This window comes from Vanellus vanellus, assembly GCF_965231255.1.
Source record: "Vanellus vanellus genome assembly, chromosome: 1".
In the NCBI taxonomy this organism is placed as follows: Eukaryota; Metazoa; Chordata; class Aves; order Charadriiformes; family Charadriidae; genus Vanellus; species Vanellus vanellus.
The window spans coordinates 71514593-71538232 of record NC_138905.1 but is presented as its reverse complement, the minus strand read 5'-3'; the positions used below and the strand labels follow the sequence as shown (position 1 = coordinate 71538232).

At 40.2% G+C, this 23640-nt stretch overlaps 1 protein-coding gene across 1 annotated transcript in view; it reads left to right on the top strand.

Moving 5' to 3' along the window:
* SLC15A5 (solute carrier family 15 member 5) overlaps positions 1-18554 on the top strand; it is a gene marked incomplete at both ends in the record, with an annotated part of 34047 nt that extends 15493 nt beyond the window's left edge. Inside the window, 4 exons of the mRNA XM_082480544.1 lie at positions 3613-3801; positions 8117-8248; positions 16422-16530; positions 18410-18554. Of these exons, the coding sequence (XP_082336670.1) occupies positions 3613-3801; positions 8117-8248; positions 16422-16530; positions 18410-18554 (575 nt within the window). The remainder of the gene's footprint in view (positions 1-3612; positions 3802-8116; positions 8249-16421; positions 16531-18409) is intronic.
* Between the last annotated feature and the right edge of the window lie 5086 nt (positions 18555-23640).

The following is a 23640-nucleotide window of genomic DNA, read 5'->3' as shown; positions in this document are numbered from 1 at the left end:
AGAGGTGAATATGTTTCAAAGGAGTCGTTGAAAAGACAGTCCTGAAAAAACATATAAAGAAAAAGTTGATAGCTTTTGTTTAGGATGGAGATTGAGGCTCTTCTGACAAATAAAAAATTTTGGGACACACTCACAAATAACTAGAAATCATCCTAAGGAATCGGTGAGAGAAACCTTACTAACCATTTAGACTTGAGACTTACTCTGACTCTGTTCTTTGCTATATTTTTTTTTTTTATCCATTAACTTTTGGAAAGTTAATTTACGTTGGAAGTCTTTTTGGGGGGATGGGAGAGTCCTTCAATTGCTCTCTGATACTGGAGAAATGGTCTGTTGCTCAAAAAGATAAGTTTGGAATTAAATAATTAGGATATGAAGGCTTTGTTTTTCTTACATTTTTATGCTGTCGCTGCATCAACATAGGATTGCAACTTATAAGAGTGAAATTGTATTATCACTAGTATAGTTTCTTCCGGTTTCATCCCAAGTGAAATAAAAGTATCTAGTCTAATTCTGTGTCTGCAATAGGTGTGTTTTAGAACTGGCAAGCAAAAGAAAACATGCAGACAACTATGTAAAGCAAATGTATGCGTATCACTGGACTGATGTTCCCCACTGTTCCCGTTGAGCACACTGAACCTTTCACAGGTGGAAAGTTACCTGTAGTGGTACAGTGTTCCTCTCTAGTACTAGAGTTTTCATTTGAATATAAAGTATGGGATAATAGTCCAGGTTTTCAGTAGTTTTATTTATTAAAATCCTAAACTGAAACACTCCTTATTGTACACTCACTTAAAGTAAAGCAAAGAGGGATCTACAGAGGTAATCAGACCTTTCTCACAGAAGTGGTACAAAGAAGTCCACTCTGTTGTGAGTCTCAACTTTTTCAGCAGTATGTGTTGTAAACTCAGGCTTGCAGATCGGCACTTGTTTTGGAGAAATTCATAGCCTAGAAGCCATGATGGCCTTAGTAGGGACTGGGCCTCCTTCTGTTTTATTTTATCTTATTTCTTCAATTTCCCCCTACCCCCAAACATCTTATGTTCTAGGATCTGCAGGGATCCTCTACAACCCTCTTCTGATATCAGCTACTTCCAGTACCACCAGAAAAGCTTCTTCCATTCTGTATGAACTTAAAACTAGTCCCTTTTATAGATACTCTCATTAAACTTCCTACATTTTTTTTTAATCTTCCAGCCTGCATTACAAACCTCAGACAAAAATATTTATAAACGACTATTTTCTCAGTGTGCAGCTATTAATTCAGTGCCCCATGGCAAGCAGCACAGTGAGTACTGACACACACAGAGGTATTAATCTGACTAAATTAGCCTAATTAAGAGTGTTATTAAGTTTTATACAAACCAGATGCATATAACGCAGCAGGTTGCAATTACCCTAGTTTTTAAAAATAACATCTGCATTAAAACACAAAAAGCACATTCAGATAATAATTTTCCTTAAAACCATGGAAATTTCAAGTTAGTATTAATGTTCTATCCTGTTAGGTTGAACAGCAGTAGAATATGTGCAGTGGTTTATTCTTAATAGCTTCATTTATTAAAATAGCCTCCTGTTAGGGGTAATAAATTACCTGAGGCATAAAAATACCTGTGAGTACAGGCGATGGCTTTAGATATCCTAGCATATGACTGCACCTGCAAACACGGTAGACCTCTAAGTGCCAATATGTTTGCCAACAGTTAATTAGGTTCCAAATTATTTTCAGGAACAAAATTGAAAGCATAAATAGACTGTTGGTGTTAAGCCAGCCTATAACTATATTTTAATTCAAGTCTTATAAGAGGAAGAAATTTAAATAGTTTTCTGGAAACTTTCAGTATGTTAAGAATAACAGTTTTCAAGGACAAACCACATAGACCGCGTTGAACTGAAATATCTCATTGCTCTGTAGTAAGGATCTACATGAAAACTGTAATCTATGTTACTTTCTCTATAGTTTTGGGGCTATTCGTAAATTGGGTGCATTCTAAAACCCCTTAATTTAGATTGTGTGCCAAATACATTGAGTATCTGGACCTCTTTATGAAAAACATGAGTATTTGATAAACTTAGAAGTTTTTCCATTTCATAATTGTCGTGGTTTTGTGGTTGGGGTTTTTTTATAATATAATTTATGATACTTGATTTAGTCTATAGTATAGAAGATTCAGCAGAGAACTGAAGGTGTGTGTCTGCTGAGTAGTTGTCCATCAGCTACAGTCAAGAGGCTTCAAATGAAGTATCTGAGCTGTAGAAGTTCTTTCTCTAATATTCTCAATGCCTGATTATATTGCAACATTTGAAGTCTTGGATTTACTCCATCCAAGAATGATGTGGGGAATAGCTCCCTGTACTGTACACAAATGCAAGCCTCCAGTCCAATGTCTGTTTCAGGTGATTTAGGAGTTGAAGATGACCGTTTCTCCCTAAAAGATGTTCCGGTTTGAACAAGTATTAATTTCGGGAAAACTTTTTGACTTGTTTTACTCAGGATATGCGATCGGGTAATCAAAAAGGTCCAATACAACCTTAGCCTCTAGATAATACAAACAACTTTGTCCTAGAATCAGCCCCAAGTGTTCCTAAAACAGCCTCTCCCGTTAAATCAAAGCCTCAGATGGTCATTCAAACTGCTTGTTTTAAAGAGGACTAAATGGAGAAGACGTAGGAGGAAAACCGGGTCTCCAAGGCGCTCGGTTTCTTCCTCTGGCACATAATGTCTTAAAAGAAATATTGCAGTTGCTGGCCATTCAGAGGTTACGTTTTTTCTGAAATGTTTTGGCTTTTAGTAAGGAAAATGCTTAAAATATAGCACTGTGTAGTAGTATTGAACTGCTTGAGGTTTCTTTAGTACTAACATAATTTTTCACTAGGAGAACTCTTGCTTTGGTAGATTACAAGAAGCTCCTTGAGGGCTTTATACCTGGCCTTGATAAGGTGCGTTGGCTAGAAAATACTGTTGAATTCCTTGCTGTCATCAATTTTCAAGCAATAATTCATTGATGTTCTTATTAAGCACTAGAGGGGCCTTAACAGCAAAACAGCTTCCAGGGCCTCAGGTTAGGCAGGGGGGAGGGTATTTAAAGTTGTGAAAATGCAGAAAAAGTGTGCTGGTGGGAAGGCGTGAGAGATGCTGCTGAAAGAAGAAACATAGATGCATGCAAAACCATAATGAGACGAAAGCTACTTAGCTTTATGAGTTCTCTGCCTCTTCTGCCCTGACACCCAAAGAGACAAACTTTATATATTTTATAAATAGACTATGAAACAAGCGCCTTTGACTGTCGATGTCAAATCTAATAAGTGTAAAAATTTCCAGTCATGAAGTTCTTCTTTGTGACTTTGCTCTTCAGAAAATTTTTTCCTCTCTCACTGATTCTGCATCCCCAAATCCTTTCTGTGTTGAGCTGGTGTCCCTTTGCCATATATTTAGAGCTAGGCTTGTGGTGTAGCCAGTGCTTTTTGTCCATGTTTGTGTGTCCAGAGAAGATGTATCGTGGGGAGGAGGGAGGGAAAGCTTCTTTTGCATCTCCTGGGCCTCTGCTTCATTTAAATACATGATAGTGCTGTAACTACAAGCTTGGTGAATACTCTCTGCTCTTCACCCAGTTGTAGGTCAGTTCTCTGCTGCACTTTCCGTGATGGTTGCCGGCTTCTCTGAAATACACCGAAAGCATTTCCCTCAGGTGGAGCAGACGCTTTCCGAGGAGGTTCTCCTGGTCTCCTCCATGCCTTGCTTCCACTTAGCTCCTCAGTACATCCTACTTGGAGTGGCTGAAGCCTTGGTAACTCCCTCCTGTAAGTAAAATCTAAAAGGCAAAAGAGAGAGTGTCCCAATTCGTGGAGAATGATAGCAGCTTCCTAAAAATAATTACCATCATCTGATATTTCATCCCTGGCTTCCTTCCATGGGCTTAATGAGCAGATCTGTGCTTTACCTGCTTCAGAGTAGCATAATTTGTCTTGCTGGCTGTAACTCAGAGTGAGTGTTGTTGCAGGTTGACTGGGAGGTGACACAGCTCACAGGTCCCTGGGGTGCGTAATCCACTGTTTGGCGGGGGGATGGTCAGAGCGTTGGGACACTGGGCTCAGGTGCATGGCTGGTCTTGAAGCTGAACCAGCTTCAGGCAGGGGCTGGACCAGATGAGTTCCTGAGATCCCTTCTGGCCTGCAGTCTTCTGTGATGATTTTCTTGAGACGGAACAAATAAGCACGTGGCAGCTGAGCTGTGGTTACAGTCTATGAGCAGTTTTTAGGTCGCAGTCAAAGAAAGGGGGAGCAATTTAGCTTAACCCTTTTCATTTGTGGACCCAGCTAATGGAATTATTACGTGTTTTTTCACTGACGCAGAGCATATGCGGGCGAGTAACACAATTCAACTGGCAGGCTAACCTGGAGAATGTTGTAGGCAGATGCAATATTTTTGTTTGTGCTCCAATCGGGAGTCATGCAAACATGCCTGCACAGAGCATCCTGCCTTAGCTTGTGGCATGGAGCCAGAGGTAAACCCTCCTCTCTGCCTGCGCTCTGCGAAACAGCTTACCTCATGCCTGCCGTCCATAAATTATGCAGATGCGCTCTTAATTGCAAGTCTGAACCTTCCCTCCCTTCCATAACTTTCCTTTCCGCATCTACGCTGACATTCCTGAGGCTTATTTTCTTCTGAGGAGCGCGCAGAGTGCTTAACAGTGTTTCACCTTGCAGAGCTTAAGAAAAACTGTTAGTATTACAAAAATAATCTAATCAACATTCACTTAGAGACACAGGTAAAGTAATTGACTAGCTGATCTCTGCAGGCATTTAATTCTACAGGTTGAGTGTCTATTGTTCCAGTACAACCCCAGAAATGTTCAGATATTTATTTAAGAGCAGGAAATAACTTCTGTGTCTCAGCTTCACTCTTACACTTTAAGACTACTGAGTGCTGTGGGTCACGGTCTGTCACTAAAAAGGTAATTTTCCCTAGTTTTAAATACTTAGCGCTTTCATAATGCCTCTTCATCCGATAGCTCTCAAGTACTTAACTGAGACAGGTTTCTAGGCAGGTAATGTGGTTTCTAGGTTACAGGCTAAGTGTAACTGAAAACTGTGACCTTCTCTGTTTAGCTTAACAAAAAAAAGGGTTAGGAGGTGGCTTGCTTACAGTCTTCTCATGCAGAAGCACGAGAAGAATATTGCCGGTAGAATAAGGCTTTTTAATCTAGCACGCTGGGACACAACAGAAGTTCAATGACTGGAAGATGACATTAGCCTTTAGAAAAGAAATAAAGCTCTGTCTTGGGGATTTTCTCTTTTTCTTTTTTCTTTTTTTTATCTTTTTAAAGAATTGTGATTAGAATTTCTTAGGAAGAAAAGTTGACTTCCCCATTTAGATGAAGATTAAGCATCCTGCTAAAAGCTGCAGTTACCCGGGCTCTTGAACAGCACCTGTTAAAGGGACTAAGTCTGAATTTGAGATTTGCATGTAGAAAACTAAAGGTAGGTAGCTAAAATCGTAGGTTACTGCTGTAGTTGATGGGGATGCAGGCCTCCATTCGCTTGCCCACACGTAGGTGACTGGCACCATTTGTCACGGAGCATCTAGGCTATGACACGGGGCAAGCAGGCTCTTTATGGTGCCTGTGTGGCCTCCAGTTGCTGCAGGAGAAGAGCGTGGGTTTCCTGTAGGTCTTGCGCCTTATCGGACAGCCCCGTGCAGACGGCTGAGGTGTACTGGAGCATTTCAGGCAGCACTGGGCATCTGTATTCAGGCTGCTGAACTGGACTTTAGGCTTCTACTTCAATTGGAACTGAATTGCCGTTCAGGAACCATTCAGTAGATCTCCCTGGGTGGTAATGACAGCTTAGACACTTAAATAGTTGTTTCACCTTTCCTGACATTTTACTGCCTTTGTTATGCAGAAGGTCAAATTCAATTATCATAATAATTTACTTGACCTGAAAGTACACGATCCAGGTTGAAGACAGAAATGTTCACACTTGTAATCAGAGGGAAGAGAAGAGGTATCTCGTTTCTGAAGTGCTTGGTTAGAGGAGCTAGATTTGGCGTATTGAACTCTCTATCTGCATTTGAGCCTTGATACTTACAATTGTGTTTATACAATATATTTCATTATCTTGTTGACAGGAGTTTTGTGTAATCATCTGCTTCAGGTGGCATGAGCATTTCTTAGAATAGTATCAGCGTTTAATGTTTCCAAAGCGCTGAGGTATTCCTTAAAAAAAAAAAAAAGTAAAATAAAACAATGGTAAAATAATTGTTTTCCCCCACAATGTTAGAATGTTAGATATCAGAAGCCTCTGACAGCTTGAATTTGTAACCCTAGCTTGGTTTAAACTAGGAAATTGCTCTTTTAAAGCGCAATGATTTAAAAGGGGAGGGGGAAAAAACCACCCCACCAAACAACAACCAAAACCAAAAACCTACCACTAAAAAAACCAACCAAACAAAAAAAAAAAATAACCCACCAAAACCCTCAAAACAACTCCATCCTGTGGGACAGTATTAGCAGGTATTTTCCCCCACAAGGCATGAGCTTGCTGGTGAAGGGACAGCAGCCTGCTGGCCACGGCAGCTGTGTTCTACTGGCAGCGTCCACGCCGCCTGGTGCACTGGAACTGCTTTGCCCTACAAAGGGTTAGCCGATTTGCAGCGTTCGCTGAAGTGCTGCGAGAATATCATCTGCCCATCGACGTGTCTCAAAGCACTTAGAAATGGGAAGCCTTGCAACACACGGCTCTGTTAGTTAAAGGATATATTGGGGATCGCTTCGCCCACCGATGAAATGCAATAGTCTCCAGGGTGAGATGCAGCAGCTGTTTAATGGTTCGCAGCAGCACCATGGGAGAAGCGCGGAATGGAGCATGCAATTGAAACAGCAGGGGTAATTTAGGTAAGTAGGACGCAATTACCCAAGCTGAATTTGGCCAAGATGCATGTTTTGCACCCCTGCTTTTGGAAGGGAGGAATAACCAAAAACTTTTTAGGCTCTTAGTGATTCAAATTAGCTAGGACACTGACTGTATGATGTTTCAGACTGTACTGTTGTATCTACAGATGGTGTCCCGGGCTCACCTACTTTCTCTTGCCCTCAGGCTTTTGGTTCCTATTGTGAATGAGGAAAAAACACTGCCCATGGTATATTTTCTTTTCTTTAATACGCTTCCAAAGCTCTCATTTGGACATCCAAATTAGAAAGGGTGGAAGATGGTGATTGCAAAGTTTCATTTGTATTCAGAGATGCTTCAGGCAACTCAGCATCCAAATAAGACCCTCTGCTGACAAGTTTCTCAAGCTGGATGTCATTCAAACTCAACTAACAAAGTAGGTTGGGAGACACTGGGGTTTGGAGAACAAGTGTGGATGAGGGCTCAAGGTGTGAAATTAGGAAAGGATGTTTTGATAACCAGGGAAAGTTACTCCAAAGGAACAGCTATTATAAAGACTTACGGTTACTGTAACCTGGTTTAGCCAAATTTCAATGGGTGGGATTATTTATAGTCATCCGTGCTACAATGGCATGCTGTAGGTTCCCCTCTCCACCATAGATGTTGCTGCTTCTGGCAAGAAAGTGAAGAACAATGTCTTTAAAATTAGCCAGTGACTCTGGGGGTTGCGCTCTGGGGAAGAGGAGCATTGGCCAGCCTTAAGTTACAGCAAGGTGACTGTCCAAGTGAAGGTAGAGCTCTGGATTTTGGAAGTATTAACTAGTGGCCGTGCTGCATTGGCTCTGGCATAGCAGGTCCTGCTGTCGTACAGTTAAATATTACATCTGCTGTCTTCACGCTTGCTGACTGTGGTCGTGTTTCTCTTGTCTTGCTATGGCTGAGGTTTTAAAAAGTGAAAGCAACTGTCTGGGTGAAAGATCTTTTATGTACTTGTGGAATAGCAATAGTTGTATGTGGGATGGTTTGTTACAGAGATTCATTTAAACAATTTAGACAGTATGTACCCTATTAACAAAGGATTAACAATTGATTGCGTTTGTGCAGCATGTATGTTCTCTGTGTAAAATATGGAAAGTCTCTATTATGGATGCTTTGGATTTTTTTCTGTCTTCTACCATCGTTTACTTTTTTTTTAACCAGTAACTGTATCTGCTTCCTTTCTAAGGTTCCTTACTATCATTCCAGCTTGTGCCAGAAAGAATTAGAGGGATTTCCATGCATTTTTTAACTCTATTTAATGGAGCTGGCTGCTTTATGGGAGCTTTCTTTGTTCAGACAGCCCACGCTGGCACTCAAGGTAAGAATGTGCTCGACTGGTATTCCTGAGCAGTTTTCTAATGCTATTGATTTGGAGAATTAGGCGGCAGAATTAAAGGGGATGCCAAAGTTTTATTGATTTGCTCTCACAATTAAGATGGAATTAAGATAGGAAATAGCCTTCCAGCTGTATTCATCCAATTTTAATGAGTCATCTTAGTTTTGATAGGTGGAGTAATTAGAGGATGGCATCTTGCAGGAAGCCCTCGCCTCCAATCTCTATACTTCTGTTCTGGAAGACAAGAAAATGAGTTGTCTAGGAAGCCCCTTTTGACGTTCATGAAGTACGCTTGTTAGCCACACTTACATGGAAGCCTCTGGACACGAGAGCAAGATTAGTGCTTCAAAGAATGGAGAACATGCCTTTCTTTCTGTTCCACAGTGTCCTAGGGGAAAGGAGGTTGGGTTGAGTCTTTCAAAGCTGCCTAGGGAATTTGCTCCCCTAGACCCGCTACTTCCCTCTTGCCTTCTTTACACCTCTCCATTTGCCCAGCTACGGGAAGAATCGGGTTCTGTGACACTGTGGTTTTACCCTTTTGCAGATGAATACTGCAATTCCCAGAAAACTTACTGTTTCAAAAAGAGTTATTCCAGATTCAGCCTGTTGAGGAGTACTTAGTGTTAGCCCTGAACTGGAGATTTTTCTGGGTTGCTGACTTTCAAAACAGGCCAGGAGTTTCTTAAAGTCTTTTTTCCTTTGCTGATGAATCTTTGTTCAATACAGAAAAGACTTGTTTCATAAGTAAATTTATAAAGCACTTGAGTTCTTGAACCGAAGGACAGGGATCCCTTTGTTCACATATCTGAAATAGTTCCACTTGCTGAAGCAGTACATCTAAAGATGCTTTCCATAGATAAGCTTCATTGTTACTGCCTTACAGAGAACTACTCTCTTGTAGAGCACAACTGCTGGCCCTAATGCACGGCGCTGTTGCAATTGCCTCAGCTGAAGAATTTGTAACTGCTCATGGTTAAGTTTGGGCTTCTTCTGTTTCCCGCATAAAGAAGCATGTAACTTAAAAACAAGGGGAAGTGAGCTTTCTTGAAAGTATGACAAGAAATTTCAATTCCTACCTGGAATATCTGAACAAACGAATGGTTCTTTGACACACAGTGCGGTTTTTAAGTTAACAATTCAATTAAAATTTATTTATGAGGTATAAAGGCGTCACCTAGAGGTGGGTAAAAACCAGGAAAGCTTATGCAAATGAATCGGGCAAAGAACCATTACGTACCATGGCATCCAGGGTGGAGAGCAGAGCTCCATGAATTTCCCGTAGTGGAGCAGATTTTTGTCAAAGGGTAATATGGGTTCAGTGAAACTAACGCTTCAAGGAAGACCGTGTTGCTGTCTCTTTTTTCTTCCTCTCCACTCAGAAGTATGGAAATTATTAATTTTGATAAGGTTGAAAAATTTTGTTCTTGTAGAATTGACATATTTTACTGCAGTTTGACTTTGGGTATAATTAAATATTTATAAAATAATTAAACATAATGTCAGCATCAAAACATTTTGACTAAGTTGTGCCACTATATATGTAATCTATTCCTTTACAGAATATTTTTATACAAAGCAATAGCGGAAATCAATTTTTGCATTTGGTTTCAAATTCAGTAGAGTATTGTCTAATTTTATTCCAAGGTGATTTTTTTTTCCGTAAGTCTGTATGAAAACATCTCATTGATTCAAAAAAGAAAATGTTCATTTCTTGCCAGAAATGCTGTTTTATCAGAGTCTTCAAATTCTTATCCTGGCTTGGACCAAAAAGCCTGAACTCTCCAAACTCTCTGCAGACTGCAGTTGCCATGTTCTAATCCTTTTTGCTCAAGATTTTTGAGGAAACTGAAAAAGTGTTCTGGCTAAAATACTCTTTACCTGTGTGAAGTTGAATGGCGAAGTTCTCTACTTAGCTTTGGGAAAAAACAAAGATGTAACATGTCTTTACTTATGTTGTCAGACCTGCCGTTTCTGTAGATGGAATTGATCACACTGTTGTCCTGAGCAAAAGTCCCTCTTACAATTTCCAAAGGATTCAGTCTTTACTCAGGTTAAGGTGCTGTAATGGGATAAGCCCCTAAATAGAGGGTGTCTTCTGCAAAACTAGAAAAGCTTTAGAGAAAATATAGTGAAAAACATCTAGTGTTTGCTCTGTTGCTCTAGTTAGCTTCATTAGATACTACTTTCCCTGTTAGTATGTAAACAACATATTATTGGGCTCTCACATTTTATTTCTAAAAATAAGTGGAATCTTATGGGGTATCTTTTTCCCAGTGTTTCCTGCTTGAATGAGATGATTAATTATTCTAAGTTATCACAATTCATGCAATTCACAGCTTGTAAATAATGGAGATATTCCTGTATCTTAATTTGTGTTATAACGCTTCAGACTGAAAACTTAGAGTATTAGCTACTCATCCAAGCCAGACTTTTGTCCTACTGACTCATAAATCAAAGTAGGCTTGGCATCAGACTTCTGGAGCTGGGTATAGACTATAGCAAAACTAAAGAGGCATTTAGGCTTGGTTTTGTTTTTTTTTCTAGTTTGACAGGAAACGTTATATACAAAATTCTCTTCTTCCATCTTTATTTTTTTCTGAATTCTTTCATTGTGCTTCTTACAGTGCTCTTTGGTCCTTGTGATGGAAAAGCAAAATTATTTTTTTTTTTTAATTTATAAAACCTAACAGTTAGCCGTTGAACCTTCTAAAGATGACAGTGCTTGAGAGAATAAAATTGTGACCTCTCTTATGTCAAATTAAGGTCAAATGACACAAAGTAAGCTCTCGTTACTTGCATTTGTTATTTTTTTTTTTTTTTTCAGCTCTGTTTAAAGAGCTTGTAAAACCTTCAGTAACTGGATAACTTATGGAACTGGGGTAAAAGAAAACCAACCAGAACTCTTCCCCCTAAAAAGCTAAACTAATTTCTTTATATCGGAAGATCAAAATTCTTTTTCTTTTGCTGAAAGATTATACTGTTTATGCAATGGTTTTGTAAGATTCAATGAGGCTTATTGTGCGACGCTTGGGCTATGGATGCTTTTGTCTTGTCCCATGATTCTTGTTTCACTAAAACCTGAGCCAAGACTATTTCTGGTTTTGCCATCTCTAAGCAATGAGACCATGTTTTCCATGAAGCAATTCAGGATACAGTGAAGTAGATCCTCCAGTGTGTATTTTGAAGTGCTGAAGCACAGAGGGTGTTGACAAAATCTAAACGCTTTTATATCCCATTTCATGTCACTAGTTTAGAATTTTATTTGGGTTTTTATTGGCAAAGTTGATCAGATATCAGTCACAGTCAAAGCTGCATTAATCATTTTAACGCATCTATGGAGGATGGTGTGAATATGATAAAATAAGAATTTTTTAAAATCTGACGAGTGCAAACAGATGACGGGTGACAGTGATATTTTCAGTACAAGCTGGGAAACTGCTTTCTTTTGGATCTCTTACCTCTCCTAACATTTTAATGGAAGAAGATGCAAGGCAAAACCTGTCCTCCTATGCCAATCATTTCAGAATACATTTCTCTAAAAATATTAATGTAAATATGTAAGAAGGGGGGGGGGGGGGGGGAGGTCAGAGGAAGGAAACTGCCCCAGACACAGTTTTCCTGATTGTATATAGAGAACCAGGGGTGTTGTTTGTAGTTTTTTCTTTTTTTCTTTTTTTCCAGTTTGGAGCCTCATGTGATTCTAAATACCAAAGATGATAAAGCTAAAGGATATTTCTTGCAGTCCAGATGGTGGTGTCCACTGGTGCCTACTTAGCTAATAAGGATTAGAGGCAGACTGAGACTTTAATTTGGATATGATTAAACACTAAATATATACCCATTAACTTGATGAAATGCTGGAAGGTGATGTGATCCTTTTTTAAGATATGAATTAAATTTTTCTCTAATCTTAGTCTAGGTTGCAGGATAGCTGTAAAGAGCGGGAATTGTACAAAATAGACTAATTTCTGGCATGTGACTGTTTTGCTTTGTCTTCTGTGTTTTCTCAATACTAAAATATGGGGGGTCTTATTCAGTAAACGAACTGAATGCCTTCCTATGCAACTTTGGGCTTTGTTGTGAATCCCTTCAGAGCTCCAAAGGTGCCATCATAGTAACAGACACCTCGTGTGCACTTGTATATGTCAAAGACTGGTTTACAGCCCTTTCCTCATCTTCTTTGATGGGTAGTATTGCCAGCAGTTTGTTGCTGTCAGTGATTCACCAGAAGCAGCCTAGGAAAGTGGTTTTGTTTGTGTCCTAATCCCTGCTTCACCTACTTTTCTGCCTGTGTTGGTGGGATCGGATATTTTTCTCTTGGTGCTGTATAATATTCCTCTTTCTTGTACTACCTGAGCATCTTTCATGCAAAATCGATAGGACTGCAAATTGTCAGTGAAAGTTTACCAGGCACTTTATTTCAACGACGTATGGTATGGCAGGCTTGAGGAACTGACTCTGCCTAGACTTAATCTTCTAATTTGCTCTAAATTTGCCATGAAATGCATAACCGATTCACCTCTAACCAATAAGAAAAAGCTCTTTAAAATATACACAGCGAAAGGAAACTTCTGATTCTCTGTGGCGATTCATGCTACAAAGTATTTCCATTGTTGGAATAAAAATGGAAATCAAGAGCTTGTTGTAGAAAGTTAATTCCCAGTGAGCAATTATCTATGTGACAAACCAACCTTGTAATTGGCACTTCTGTTGGCAATCTCCATAGAAAAGGAAAGGATTGATAGAACCCAAAGGCGCTGTCTTTTGGGGGGAAAGTGAACTGTTAGCATATTGCATGCTGATTCAAGGATGAGAAAGCGCTGGACTCTTCAAACACAAGAGTGCCCAGGGCGTCTTATTCCAGCAAAAACAAACAAAGTGGCCCAATAAGTTCCTGGCTTTCACGGCTGAGAGGAAAATTCCTGAAAGTATGAATCCAAACGCAGTCAGTGGAGGGTGCTGGAGTCTGCAGGCAGCTTGTGGAAGGTGTTAGTGGGGTAAGAGGGGAAAGCATCTAAAGGGAGTTTCGCTGCCTGAAACGCACGGTTGATGTTGTAACACCTACGGCTGTTCTCCCAAAGCTTCCTGCCAGCAGAGGATTCTCTGTGCAGTGAGTGTAAATAGAAGTACATGTATTCCAGGTTTATCCCCCTCTTTCATGGAAAACCAACATCCATTTAAAAAGGAAAAAGAAGGGGGGAAAAAAAGAGAGAAGTAAATATTTGTGGCTGAAAATAGGAAATGGTTACACTAATCTTTGCCATATCCACTGATGAAAATGCATATTGGAAGCAGGATAACAGTCTGGATATCTCTAGGACTGCTGCCACCCCTGTTTCTCTGGAGAGAAAGGCACCCCTGACAAACCTTGTTGCCCTTCACTGAAAGGAGAAGAAAGCCTTGCTCCTGCCTCTTGCTTTGGATAGATCTGTAAACGAGAGAGAGAGAGTCTGCTATAGGAGCTGGAGTCTTACCATGCCCAGTCTAATTTTGGCCCTGCCTATGCTGTTGCTCATTTATAATAAAGCATTTTCCAAAGGCTTTGGGTCATTATCCTGGCCTCACTCTTTAAACACTGGCAATTACTAAAAGAAACAGAGAGGAGAACAAGCGATGATCTTTGATCCAGGCCATGGAGGAGACCGGTGGTGAAGTGGGGGCAGAACCCAGACCTCCTGCTTGCTGGACTGCCCTCCCACCCTGATAAAACCAACCATTCCCTCTTTCAGTGCTTCAATATGGTGCCTTTCCTAGCGTTAAGACAGTTTCCAAGGTCCATTTTACCCTGTTCTCTTAGAAGCTGCTAAATTCCTCTTTTTTTTTTTTTTTTTTTTTTTTTTTTTTTTTTTTCTTAATCGCTCAATGCTATTTTTAAGTACATATTTTCTGTTCAGGTTCCATTGTAAACGCCGTTCCATTAGGAAGCTCCTGCTGCTCATATAGTTAGCCTAGCCGATGTAAATAACCTAGCAGACAGTGTGAACTCTGCTTTGACAAGCTGTAGCGCCGAACCCCATGTGTGCTTTTTCTTTCATCGGATACACGCGCTCTCTCCGTGACTTCTATTGGCCACTGGGGGATGCAAAATGAAAAACTACCTGATTGTGAATTATGACAGTAAAAGTTTATAAGCTACTAAAATGAAGTTATAGCACCTAGGAGCTCAGTCAACTGACAATGTTAAATGATACGTTTTAAAACTCGCTCTGAGATAGTGCTACAAAAGGAACGGCGCACGCGGAGGTGAGGCGGTGCTGCTCTGTGACAGGCAGAAAGGTAACGTGGCGCGGAGCAAACTGCGGAGGAGTCAGGGGAAAGCTGCTGCACTGGTGGCAGTTGTTCTCTGTTACTCCCGGGAGAGCTAAAGGTAACTGCTTTGAAAAGAAATGTATTTACAACCCGAAGATGTGGAGGAAAGGGAAAAATGTAAATATATGCAGGGGGTGCGTGTGTAATCCTTTGACTGCTGGCTCTCCTGGGCTGTGGAACTGCTTTTCCTCTCTAATTAGAAAATTTTGACAAGTTAAGAATGGCGTTGGATGGCTAAAGATGGCATTAGTGGCCAAAGGATTGGCTCTGGCTGTCAGGTTTGTACAGCCCAGCTGTAGCAAAGCAAGCTGTGCTTCCTCCTTTCCCTTTTAGCTAGTTCAAGCGGTGAATAGCTGCTGCATTTAGATGGGTAGGATTTGATACCAGACTTTGAGGGAGCAAAGAAAGGCCACTTAGGGCACATTGATGCTGGTGTTTTAGTTCAGGAGTGTGCTTTTGATCTGAATGTCCGGGTCCTCTCTGCTTATTTGTGCATTGATTTTAATCACAGAGTGATCTTGGACCACAAAAAAAAACCCCTGCATTCCTCTTGGATAGAACTAAATCAAGAAAATGCTCGTGCCGAATGTGTTCCAGCTGTTAGTGGGAACGGGTCTGATGTGAACTCCCTGCCCTGAGCTGTGTATAGTGTGGACATCACGTTCTCAGTACCAGCTGCTTCACGCTCTGTATTTGCTGCTGTTGCACTTCACTACTTGCTAATGAAGACAGTCTCTCTTTCTTCTTCAAAGGCAATAAACATCCTGTATTCCCAAATAACGTAAAGGTCATTACAGCACTGTAGAGCTCTCTCTGATATTCTGTATCTACTGTAACTTCTTTTTCACCTTGGTTTTATGTTTTTGCTGTAGTTGATTCTGGTACTTCAGGTACTGATTGTCTTCAGATGCAGTCTGACTGGGGCTGAATTTCTTTTTAAGCATCTTGACTTCCGGAGTTATTTACCACCTGCACTTGTTTGCAGACTGGTTGCAATGGACAACATCGAAAGCAATGCAGGTGTGAACTAAAGCACACACGAATGCGGGCAGAGAAGTATATATAGGTGTATATAAAGACTGGGTGTATGTAGGTGGCACCATCCTCTTGCTGAATGGGGTTTAACCTGCCAAAATGTGTCAGACGCTATTGCCAAAAGCGTTGGTAGGAAAAGGTCTTATTCATGCAAATAAATGCTCTGTGCAAGACAAAGACATGTTGCAGACTCACAGCTAAAGGCAGCTATAAAAAAAGGTAAAGTAAAATGTCAGGTAGCATTTTGGTAATGGAGCACCGTCCAAGGCGCTGAACAAATGCTTTTTATGCTTTTTTTAGTAGGTTTGGTTTTGTGTTGTGTGGGGTTTGTTTTGTTTTTTTTTTTTTTTTTTCCTTAAGAAGGGCCCATTAGAAGCATGAGACATGAATGAGGACTTCTACAGACCACCCTAATTCTAGCTCTTCCTAAAAATTTCACATTTGATATTCATTTAGCCATGTGTGCAGGATGATATAGAGGGAATATGGCCCAATCGTTACAGTAGTAGCTGTGAAGAGTTAAGTTTCCTGGCATGCTTCAGATTTGTTAGGAATGTTCTTTAGTTTCTCTAGATGTCTATTGCCTATCTAGAAAACAGGAACAAAGTACGCTGTAAATAAAAAATAAATAAAAAATAAATAAAAATAGATGCTGTGAGAATGAAGTCTGTATAAATAGCGGGGGTGGGGTGTGTAATTAAAAAGCACCTGCTGTGATTGCGTCTTACAAAGTTACATGTTTGTCTTTCATATGAGCCACATCTCACCCTGCAAGGTAAACTAATTCTGCTTTGAATGTCTGCTTTGCCAGGCAACTGGTTTCCACACTTGCTGCATGAAGGTCAATTGGAGAGATTCTTCTTCTTCTTGGCTTCCTTAATGATGGTGAACACCCTGGGGTTCTGGACCATTGCACACAGGTACGTGTGAGAAAATGAAAGCTTGATTTTTTTCATTTGTGGATATGGGTAGAAATTGTTGCAAAACCTGTAAACTAGTGTGTAATAAAGAATTGGTGGTGATAGATTGTATGTTACTGTTCAGCATTCAGACTTCAGTATTTTTCATCTGCCTTGAGCAGAGAGATTAAAATTATGTGGTAAGGTTTTTAAAAAAAAAAAAAAGAAAAAGAGACTGATGTAACTAGCCTTGAATATTTACGGAGTCTTATTAATATGAAAATGCCTTGAAGAAAGACAACCATCCTAGTCTTTAGAGAAGGACGTAAATATGTTGGCGTGGAGTTTAGACCACAGCACTGAGTTACCTCAGTCATGGAACTGACCTCCACTGCACTTGGCTTTGTACCAATATATAGAAAATTTTGCTCAATGGGCTTACATCTCTAGTGTAGGACAGTAGGTGAAGGTGTTGCAAGAAAACAGCAGACCACTGCTGGTTAAAGCTGTATGCAGTTGTTTCAATAGAATAACCCTGAGATACGTTCCGGTACTTTACCGGGCAGTGAAATAAAAGCAACTTTCTGCTGGAGACAATGGAATTGCTCTGTTAGTCCCCACATAGGAAGCAATTTTATGCCACCTATAGAGCCTAGGTTTAAAGCCTGTATATTGCCTGTAAAATGCAAGGAACTCAACTGCAATCCCCTTTTATATCCAGGGTGGTTTGAAAGTTGGCCTGCCTCCTGTGTTCTGGAACATTTAATCACAGTTAAGTTTCTGCTGTCAGTGTTATAAGGAATACTTGTAGTCAAGAACAAGGAGGGAAGCAATGGGTGTCACCGCAAGTGGGAAGGGTCACATGGGAGTGACCTTCTCTCCTAGGTGTTGGGCTGCAGTTCTGTGGAAAACCTTCAGAAACCTTGATGAAGCAGAGGTTTGATAATGACAATAATAGAAAATGTCCAAAGGCAGTATACTTCTAGAACTTCTGAGAAAAATACTGCTTTTTCTATTGCATATAGCACTAACTTTGCAGCACCAAAGATTACCATAGTGTCTTGTCAGTTATTTCAATGTGACCTGAGACAGAAGTGTCCATTTATTTGATTCTATGCTAGTTCTTGATTCTCTTCTTTTAAACGTAACCCGAGTCATGATTAGAAATGTTTCTCCTGCATGTACTTTGTCTTCCTTTCATAAAATGAGATTTTATTCTTCTACAAAATGAAATTTTCATTTCTGACACTTACTGCTAAAAACTAAAAGGTTTTGATTGTCCAAAAGTGGCCATAAAACTGGGTTGGACTCATTGAATAATTTGTGGCAAAACTTAACATATTTTTATGAGGAAATTTGTTGACCTCCAGTCTTCCGGGGGGGGGGGGGGGGGGGGGGGGGGGGGGGCGGAAATAACTTCAAAATCGAAGTACCTCATTTTTCATTAAGACAGCCAAAACCTACATGAACTATGTTTTCTGAGGTCAAATGTAATAGTTTCATTTTGTGCTGAATATGAATTCTCCCAGAGGGGAGAAATAAGGGTGAGGACTATTCCGGTATACGCTTATTTAGGGGTGGGGAAATCAGGCTTTAAAACTGAATTAGAAAAAATATACTAAAATTTCTCTGAGGAAAAGAGCATGTTTCTCTTTAAAATTTGTTGAAATGACACATTACAGCTATTATTAACACCTGCAACCTGTTTGGCATTTCTCATCCTGAAGTTTTGAAAGGTTCTAGGAAAGCAGGTACACTCTCCTGTTTTTTTGGCTGCTTAGAAGTTGAGGATTCAGAAGGCAGCATAACTTGAAAAAATATTACCTAATAAACAACGGGTGAAGCTAATCCCAGAAAGGAGGATTATTTTAGCATTTTTCTTCCCTATCCTTCCTCCCAGATACAACAATCTGAATCGGGAATACACCAATGAATTCAGAGGAAGTCTTCCTGAAGAAAAACTTTTGAAGCATGAAAAACCCATCAAGCATTATGATAGTGTCCTGGAACGTTCTCCCATTTTGTCTCCTATGGAGAAAACATGATAAAATTTCACCCTGGTTTGACTAAATTTTGATTGCGTTACCAACCAGCTTTCTTAATGATAAATTACCTAGTGTACTTAAGTGGAGCTACCACTGTATTTATGAATTATCTTTTTTTACAAAATAGCAGTCGTCATAGGATTTGGCCTCGTAGGTTGCTGCGCTGTCGTAACGCATGTGGAGGATAACTAGTGCACTGCTTAGCGTGGTTGAAGAAGAGAGGTTTTTAATCTCTGTAGGGAAATAGATAGGTATCCATATGTATTAGTACTTAGTAATGGTTCAAAATTAATAAACACATGTATATATTTGTTTAGCAAATTACTTTGTGAAAGTATGATTTACAAATAATTTTGGAGTCTGGTATTGGCCAGCTGATACTTGCAAAGGTGGGAAACTTGTGTGCTATCCTTGGCTCTGCTACTTATCTGCTACTCAGCCTTCAGCGAGTTGCTTCTTTACCTTAGTTTTCCTGTCAGTAAAATGGACGCAGCTGTACTAACCTGTCATGGTTTCGGCTGGGATGGAGTTGACTTGCTTGCGGGCAGCTGGTATTGTGCTATGTTTTGGGTTTGGGATGGGAATACCGTAGATAGTGCGCTAATGTTTTTGGCTGCTGCTAAGCAGTCATGGCCTTTCCTGCTCCTCACAGCGCCCCACCAGCGAGTAGGCTGGGAGTGCGCAAAAAGTTGGGAGGAGACAGCTGACCGCAACTGACTAAAGGGATATTCCATGCCATATGACGTCATGCTCAGTGTATAAAACTGGAGGAAGAAGAAGAAAGGGGCGGGATGTTCGGAGTTATGGTGTGTTTAACTGTTAACTGTGATGGAGCCCTGCTTTGCCGGAGATGGCTGAACACCTGCCTGCCGATGGGAAGTAGTGAATGAACTGCTTGTTTTGCTTTGCTAGCGTGCACGGCTCTTGCTCTACCTACTAAACTGTCTTTATCCGAATCCATGACTTTTCTCACTTTTACTCTTCTGATTCTCTCCCCCATCCCAACTGGGGGGAGTGAGTGAATGGCTGTGGGGTGCTTAGTTGCTGGCTGGGGTTAAACCATGACACCTTCTTTGCAAATTGCTTTGAGATCTACCAAAAATATACTAGAACCTATCTACTAGTAATAAGTCCATAAAGCATGTCAAGAAAATTGATGCTGAGGCATCTGGTCTTTTATTTGGCAGAAGCACTGTGAGATTTGTCATTCCTAAAGGATGATAGACAGAATATTGCTAGTAGGAGAACTGGAGACTAGAATTTATTTACATCAGAATTACTAATTGTAGCCCAGCTGAAGGGGATGAAGGGAACAAGGAAAAGAAGATTGGGAAAGGGTAGGTGCAGCTGGAAATGGGGGGGGAGTATTCTTAAAATGTATTCCACTTTAAAGGTCTAAACAGTGTTAAACACTCCCTGAATTGACTGACTTTGGCGTTGTAAACGATGCTAATCTAGCACTTAACATTTTCTTCTCTTTAAAGTCATATTACTAAAAAGAATGAGAAGTGGGGTCTTTATGTGATAAGGGAAACGTATAGAACCCAAAAACTAAAGGAGTACTTTGATATCAAGGTGTTTGTATTGGAAGTTGCAGTCAAGCCAGAATGCCTGCTAGATATGAGGCATGCTCTACCACGGGAGAAACTACATTAAAGGAATATAATGCAATGAAGTGACACAGAGGGTAATTTGTGAGCTGAAATTTTGAAAGAGCTGGTGAAGGAATCCCCTGTTAACTGTACTTAATGCTGTAACTTTGGGTTCAACGTTATGGAAAGGAGAGCAACATGTAATAAACACATCTAAGAAGCAGGAAGGAAGGCAGGAAGGAGCTGTTAGTTTGATCTCACTAGTATTTAAGTTTGGGGCTTTTTTTTAATTAAAAGAGAATATTTAAAGTCATGAGATAAAAAGAAAATTGAATAAATTGCAACACAGATGTATCAAAGGCAGATTTGCCAGATTACCTTAACGTTGGTGTGTAATGAGAATTCATTTTCTAAACAAAACATAGTAGACATGATCTGCCTTGTTTTCAGTAGAGCGATTGACATATGTCCCATGGGAAATAACTCGTGAAGATAAAGATCAGGGTCAGCAGAAGAGCTACAAGGTGGTTGAGGGACCTGTTAAAGCCCAGATGGCAAGAGATATTGTAGAAAGGGGAGGTACCCATCTGGAAGGGAGTTTTTTTGTGGAACTTGTTTAATATCTTCCTTCGTGGTAAAAGAGAATGTGATCCTAGGATGCACTGGAGAAGATGGAATAAGTAAGTATATCTTCATACAAGCTCACCTGAAATGCGCATCTTTGACATGGATGACCTTTCTGACTGGTGTGGGACATCGGGCCTTGATGGAGGAGCTGAGTGCACAGTTCCCTGTTTGCACAGGTGATGGGGGGGGGGGGGGAAGTCTTCCTGCTTGCCTTGCCCTGGCTCTTGGCCTGCCAGCAAGAGACAACCTCTTTCTCCAAAAGCGACTGCATAAGCTGGGCTGATGCTGGAGCAGTGAGAGTGAGAGGCAGCAAAAAGCTGAAGGACTTAATCTCCAAGGGCACCAGAGAGTGGGAGGCAGACTAATTTCCGCATATTTGAGTAAATCTGTCCATCCCAGCTGACAGTTGTTTGCTTGAATGGTATTATTTTCTAAACGGTATTTGTATTAAAATAAACGCAGCTTTAAGCCACGGAAACTCCCAGTTTCTTTCCGTAAAGAAAAAGTGATAAATTCCTGAATGGTTGACCTTTGTCTTGGCACAGAAAAGGTGCAAAGATGCTGGCTGGAGTCTGCTGACAAGAGGTATGTGGTCGCTGTCAATGCGTTTGAAACTTATACACAAAGGGAGAAGAACTATGTCATAAAAGGGTAAAATCTAAGACTTGAGCCAGAGATGCTTTTAACACCTAATGATAATTATATAATTTTTATTTTTTTTTTTTAAACTGCAGAAATAACAGCAGTTTGGAACCACTTACATCAAGAACAGGAGTGCAAGAAACCTAACTGTCTTTTAAGATAAAGTGTTTTTTCTGGTGCATGCTCAGGCTGAATGACCTCAAACTTCCTAAAACCCCTCCTTTTTTTTTTTTTCCCCCCCTCAGAAATCAAAATGTGTGGATAGATGACAGCAGAGAATGGAATGCAGCTATTGCAGTTTAATTGTCTGAGGAAGATTATTCTGCAAGAAAAAGAGGATTAGTTAACTCCCTGGACAGGACCCCTCTGTCATGCAATGGTGCAAGAAAGACTTTCAGCAACGGAGAAGGATGCAGTTGGGCAGCCTTCATAAAGAGGTACTCCAGAAGATATGGGTTAGAATGGGCTTTAGGATGAGGAGTTGACTGCTGAAAACTCTCTGCCTTCTTCACATGGCCTAGAGGAAGGTTTTTTTCTATCAGATTTAGTTAAGAACTTTGCCTTGTGGATGGATGGCAAAAGAAAAGAGGTACTGTTAGCTGGATTTTGACTTATTTCAGCTGGTTGGTGCAGAGAAGGCTATATGCGAAAGTCTATCAATCACAGTCACTGTTATGACAGAGCTATTTAGCAGTTATACCCAACAGACAGGGACGCTTCTTGAGCTGCAGCATCTGGAACTCCACACAAAGCTGATGGAATCCTTTGTACTTTCAGAGCACTGCCTTAATTTTATAAATCTTGTACCAGCACACAGTTAAATGAGTATAAAGGACTCTATAGGTTTGGTCTTGACTTTGAAAGAAGCTGCTTTTTCACATCTGGTTTAATAAGTTAGAAAAAATGAGGGGACAGAAAAAATAAGGAGATGTGTGTGCATATGAAATAATGCAATAAGCAGCTGGAAAATGTTGAATAGCCTTCTTTTGTTCAGCATTTTATTGATCTATGGCAGTTTTCATGGGAGAAAACAAAACGTTCAGATCTGCTTGCCTGTGTTTGAGGTCACCTGTTGATGTTGCTTTGCACAAAGTAACTCAAAGATATGCGTGTTTTAACCCTCACCATAAAGGATTGTAATTTTGCAATTTATTGTGGAAAAAGTTGCCTCCTAAGTGAGGTTAGGAGTGACCAGAAACATCCAAGTTCAGGTTTCTAGTTTGAGTACTGCCTACATTTTCTAAATCTTGTCCCAGCACAGAGTGAAATTTTATATGTATAATATTAATGTTATATATATAGAGAGAGAGGAAGACTGAATCTACAGACTGACTTTGAAAGAAGCTGTTTTAGTGCTGTCTACCAGCTCTGTTTAACTATTTGAGTAGGTGCTGTGCTCAGCAGAGGCCATTACTAGCCTTGAATAGCCGTGTGTATTGCTGATTACTGCTGGTACGGTTTTGGGGTTTTTGTGGTTTTTTTTTTTTTTTTTTTTTTTAAGGGTTAAATGCGTGGTTTATACTGTATTCATGCATGCACATACAAAAAATACAAATTCTGTCCCAGACAGTTCACTGAGCACCTCAGTTAAGTCTAAATGCATGGGACACCATTTTGAGTGAGGGAGGGTGAAGAAAGCTCGCTGGTGAGGATTAAGATCTCCATCTGTTAAGTTTACACTGATGATAGAACACATGCTCCCAGTTGGAACAAGATGCATTAAAAGAGCAATTTCACTTCTACTGCCTAGCAACAATGTCATTGAGCACCTGCAATAGTTTAAACATTAAGCATAATTGGCTTTGCTTGACATAAATCTGTAGTTTTGTAAATAAGAGCAGTTGAGTTTCCATGTAATACCAATTAGCTATAAGGAATGCTTTGTTTGCTGAAGCCTGCAGCTTTGCAGAGGAAAGAGGGAGTTGTTAGGGCTCAGCAGTAGTAGTCAGAAGGTAGAACCCAGATCAGACGTTAGGTAGGCTTTGAGTGTCCTCGTGCAAGTTATTTAATCTGATTCAGTCAGGTTCCCTAGGTATGAAAGTAAGGATAACATTCAGAAGTCTTTTTTGGTGAAGAACCCTGAGTGTGTCTGATTAAAATACCTTGGAGGTAAATTTACAGCATTAAACTGAGCTGTCTAGGTCTGTGTTGGATTCCTTCTCCCTATTTTAATTGGAGCTACTATTGCATCTTGAAAGATTTTGTAAATTTTCTAGAATGGCTTG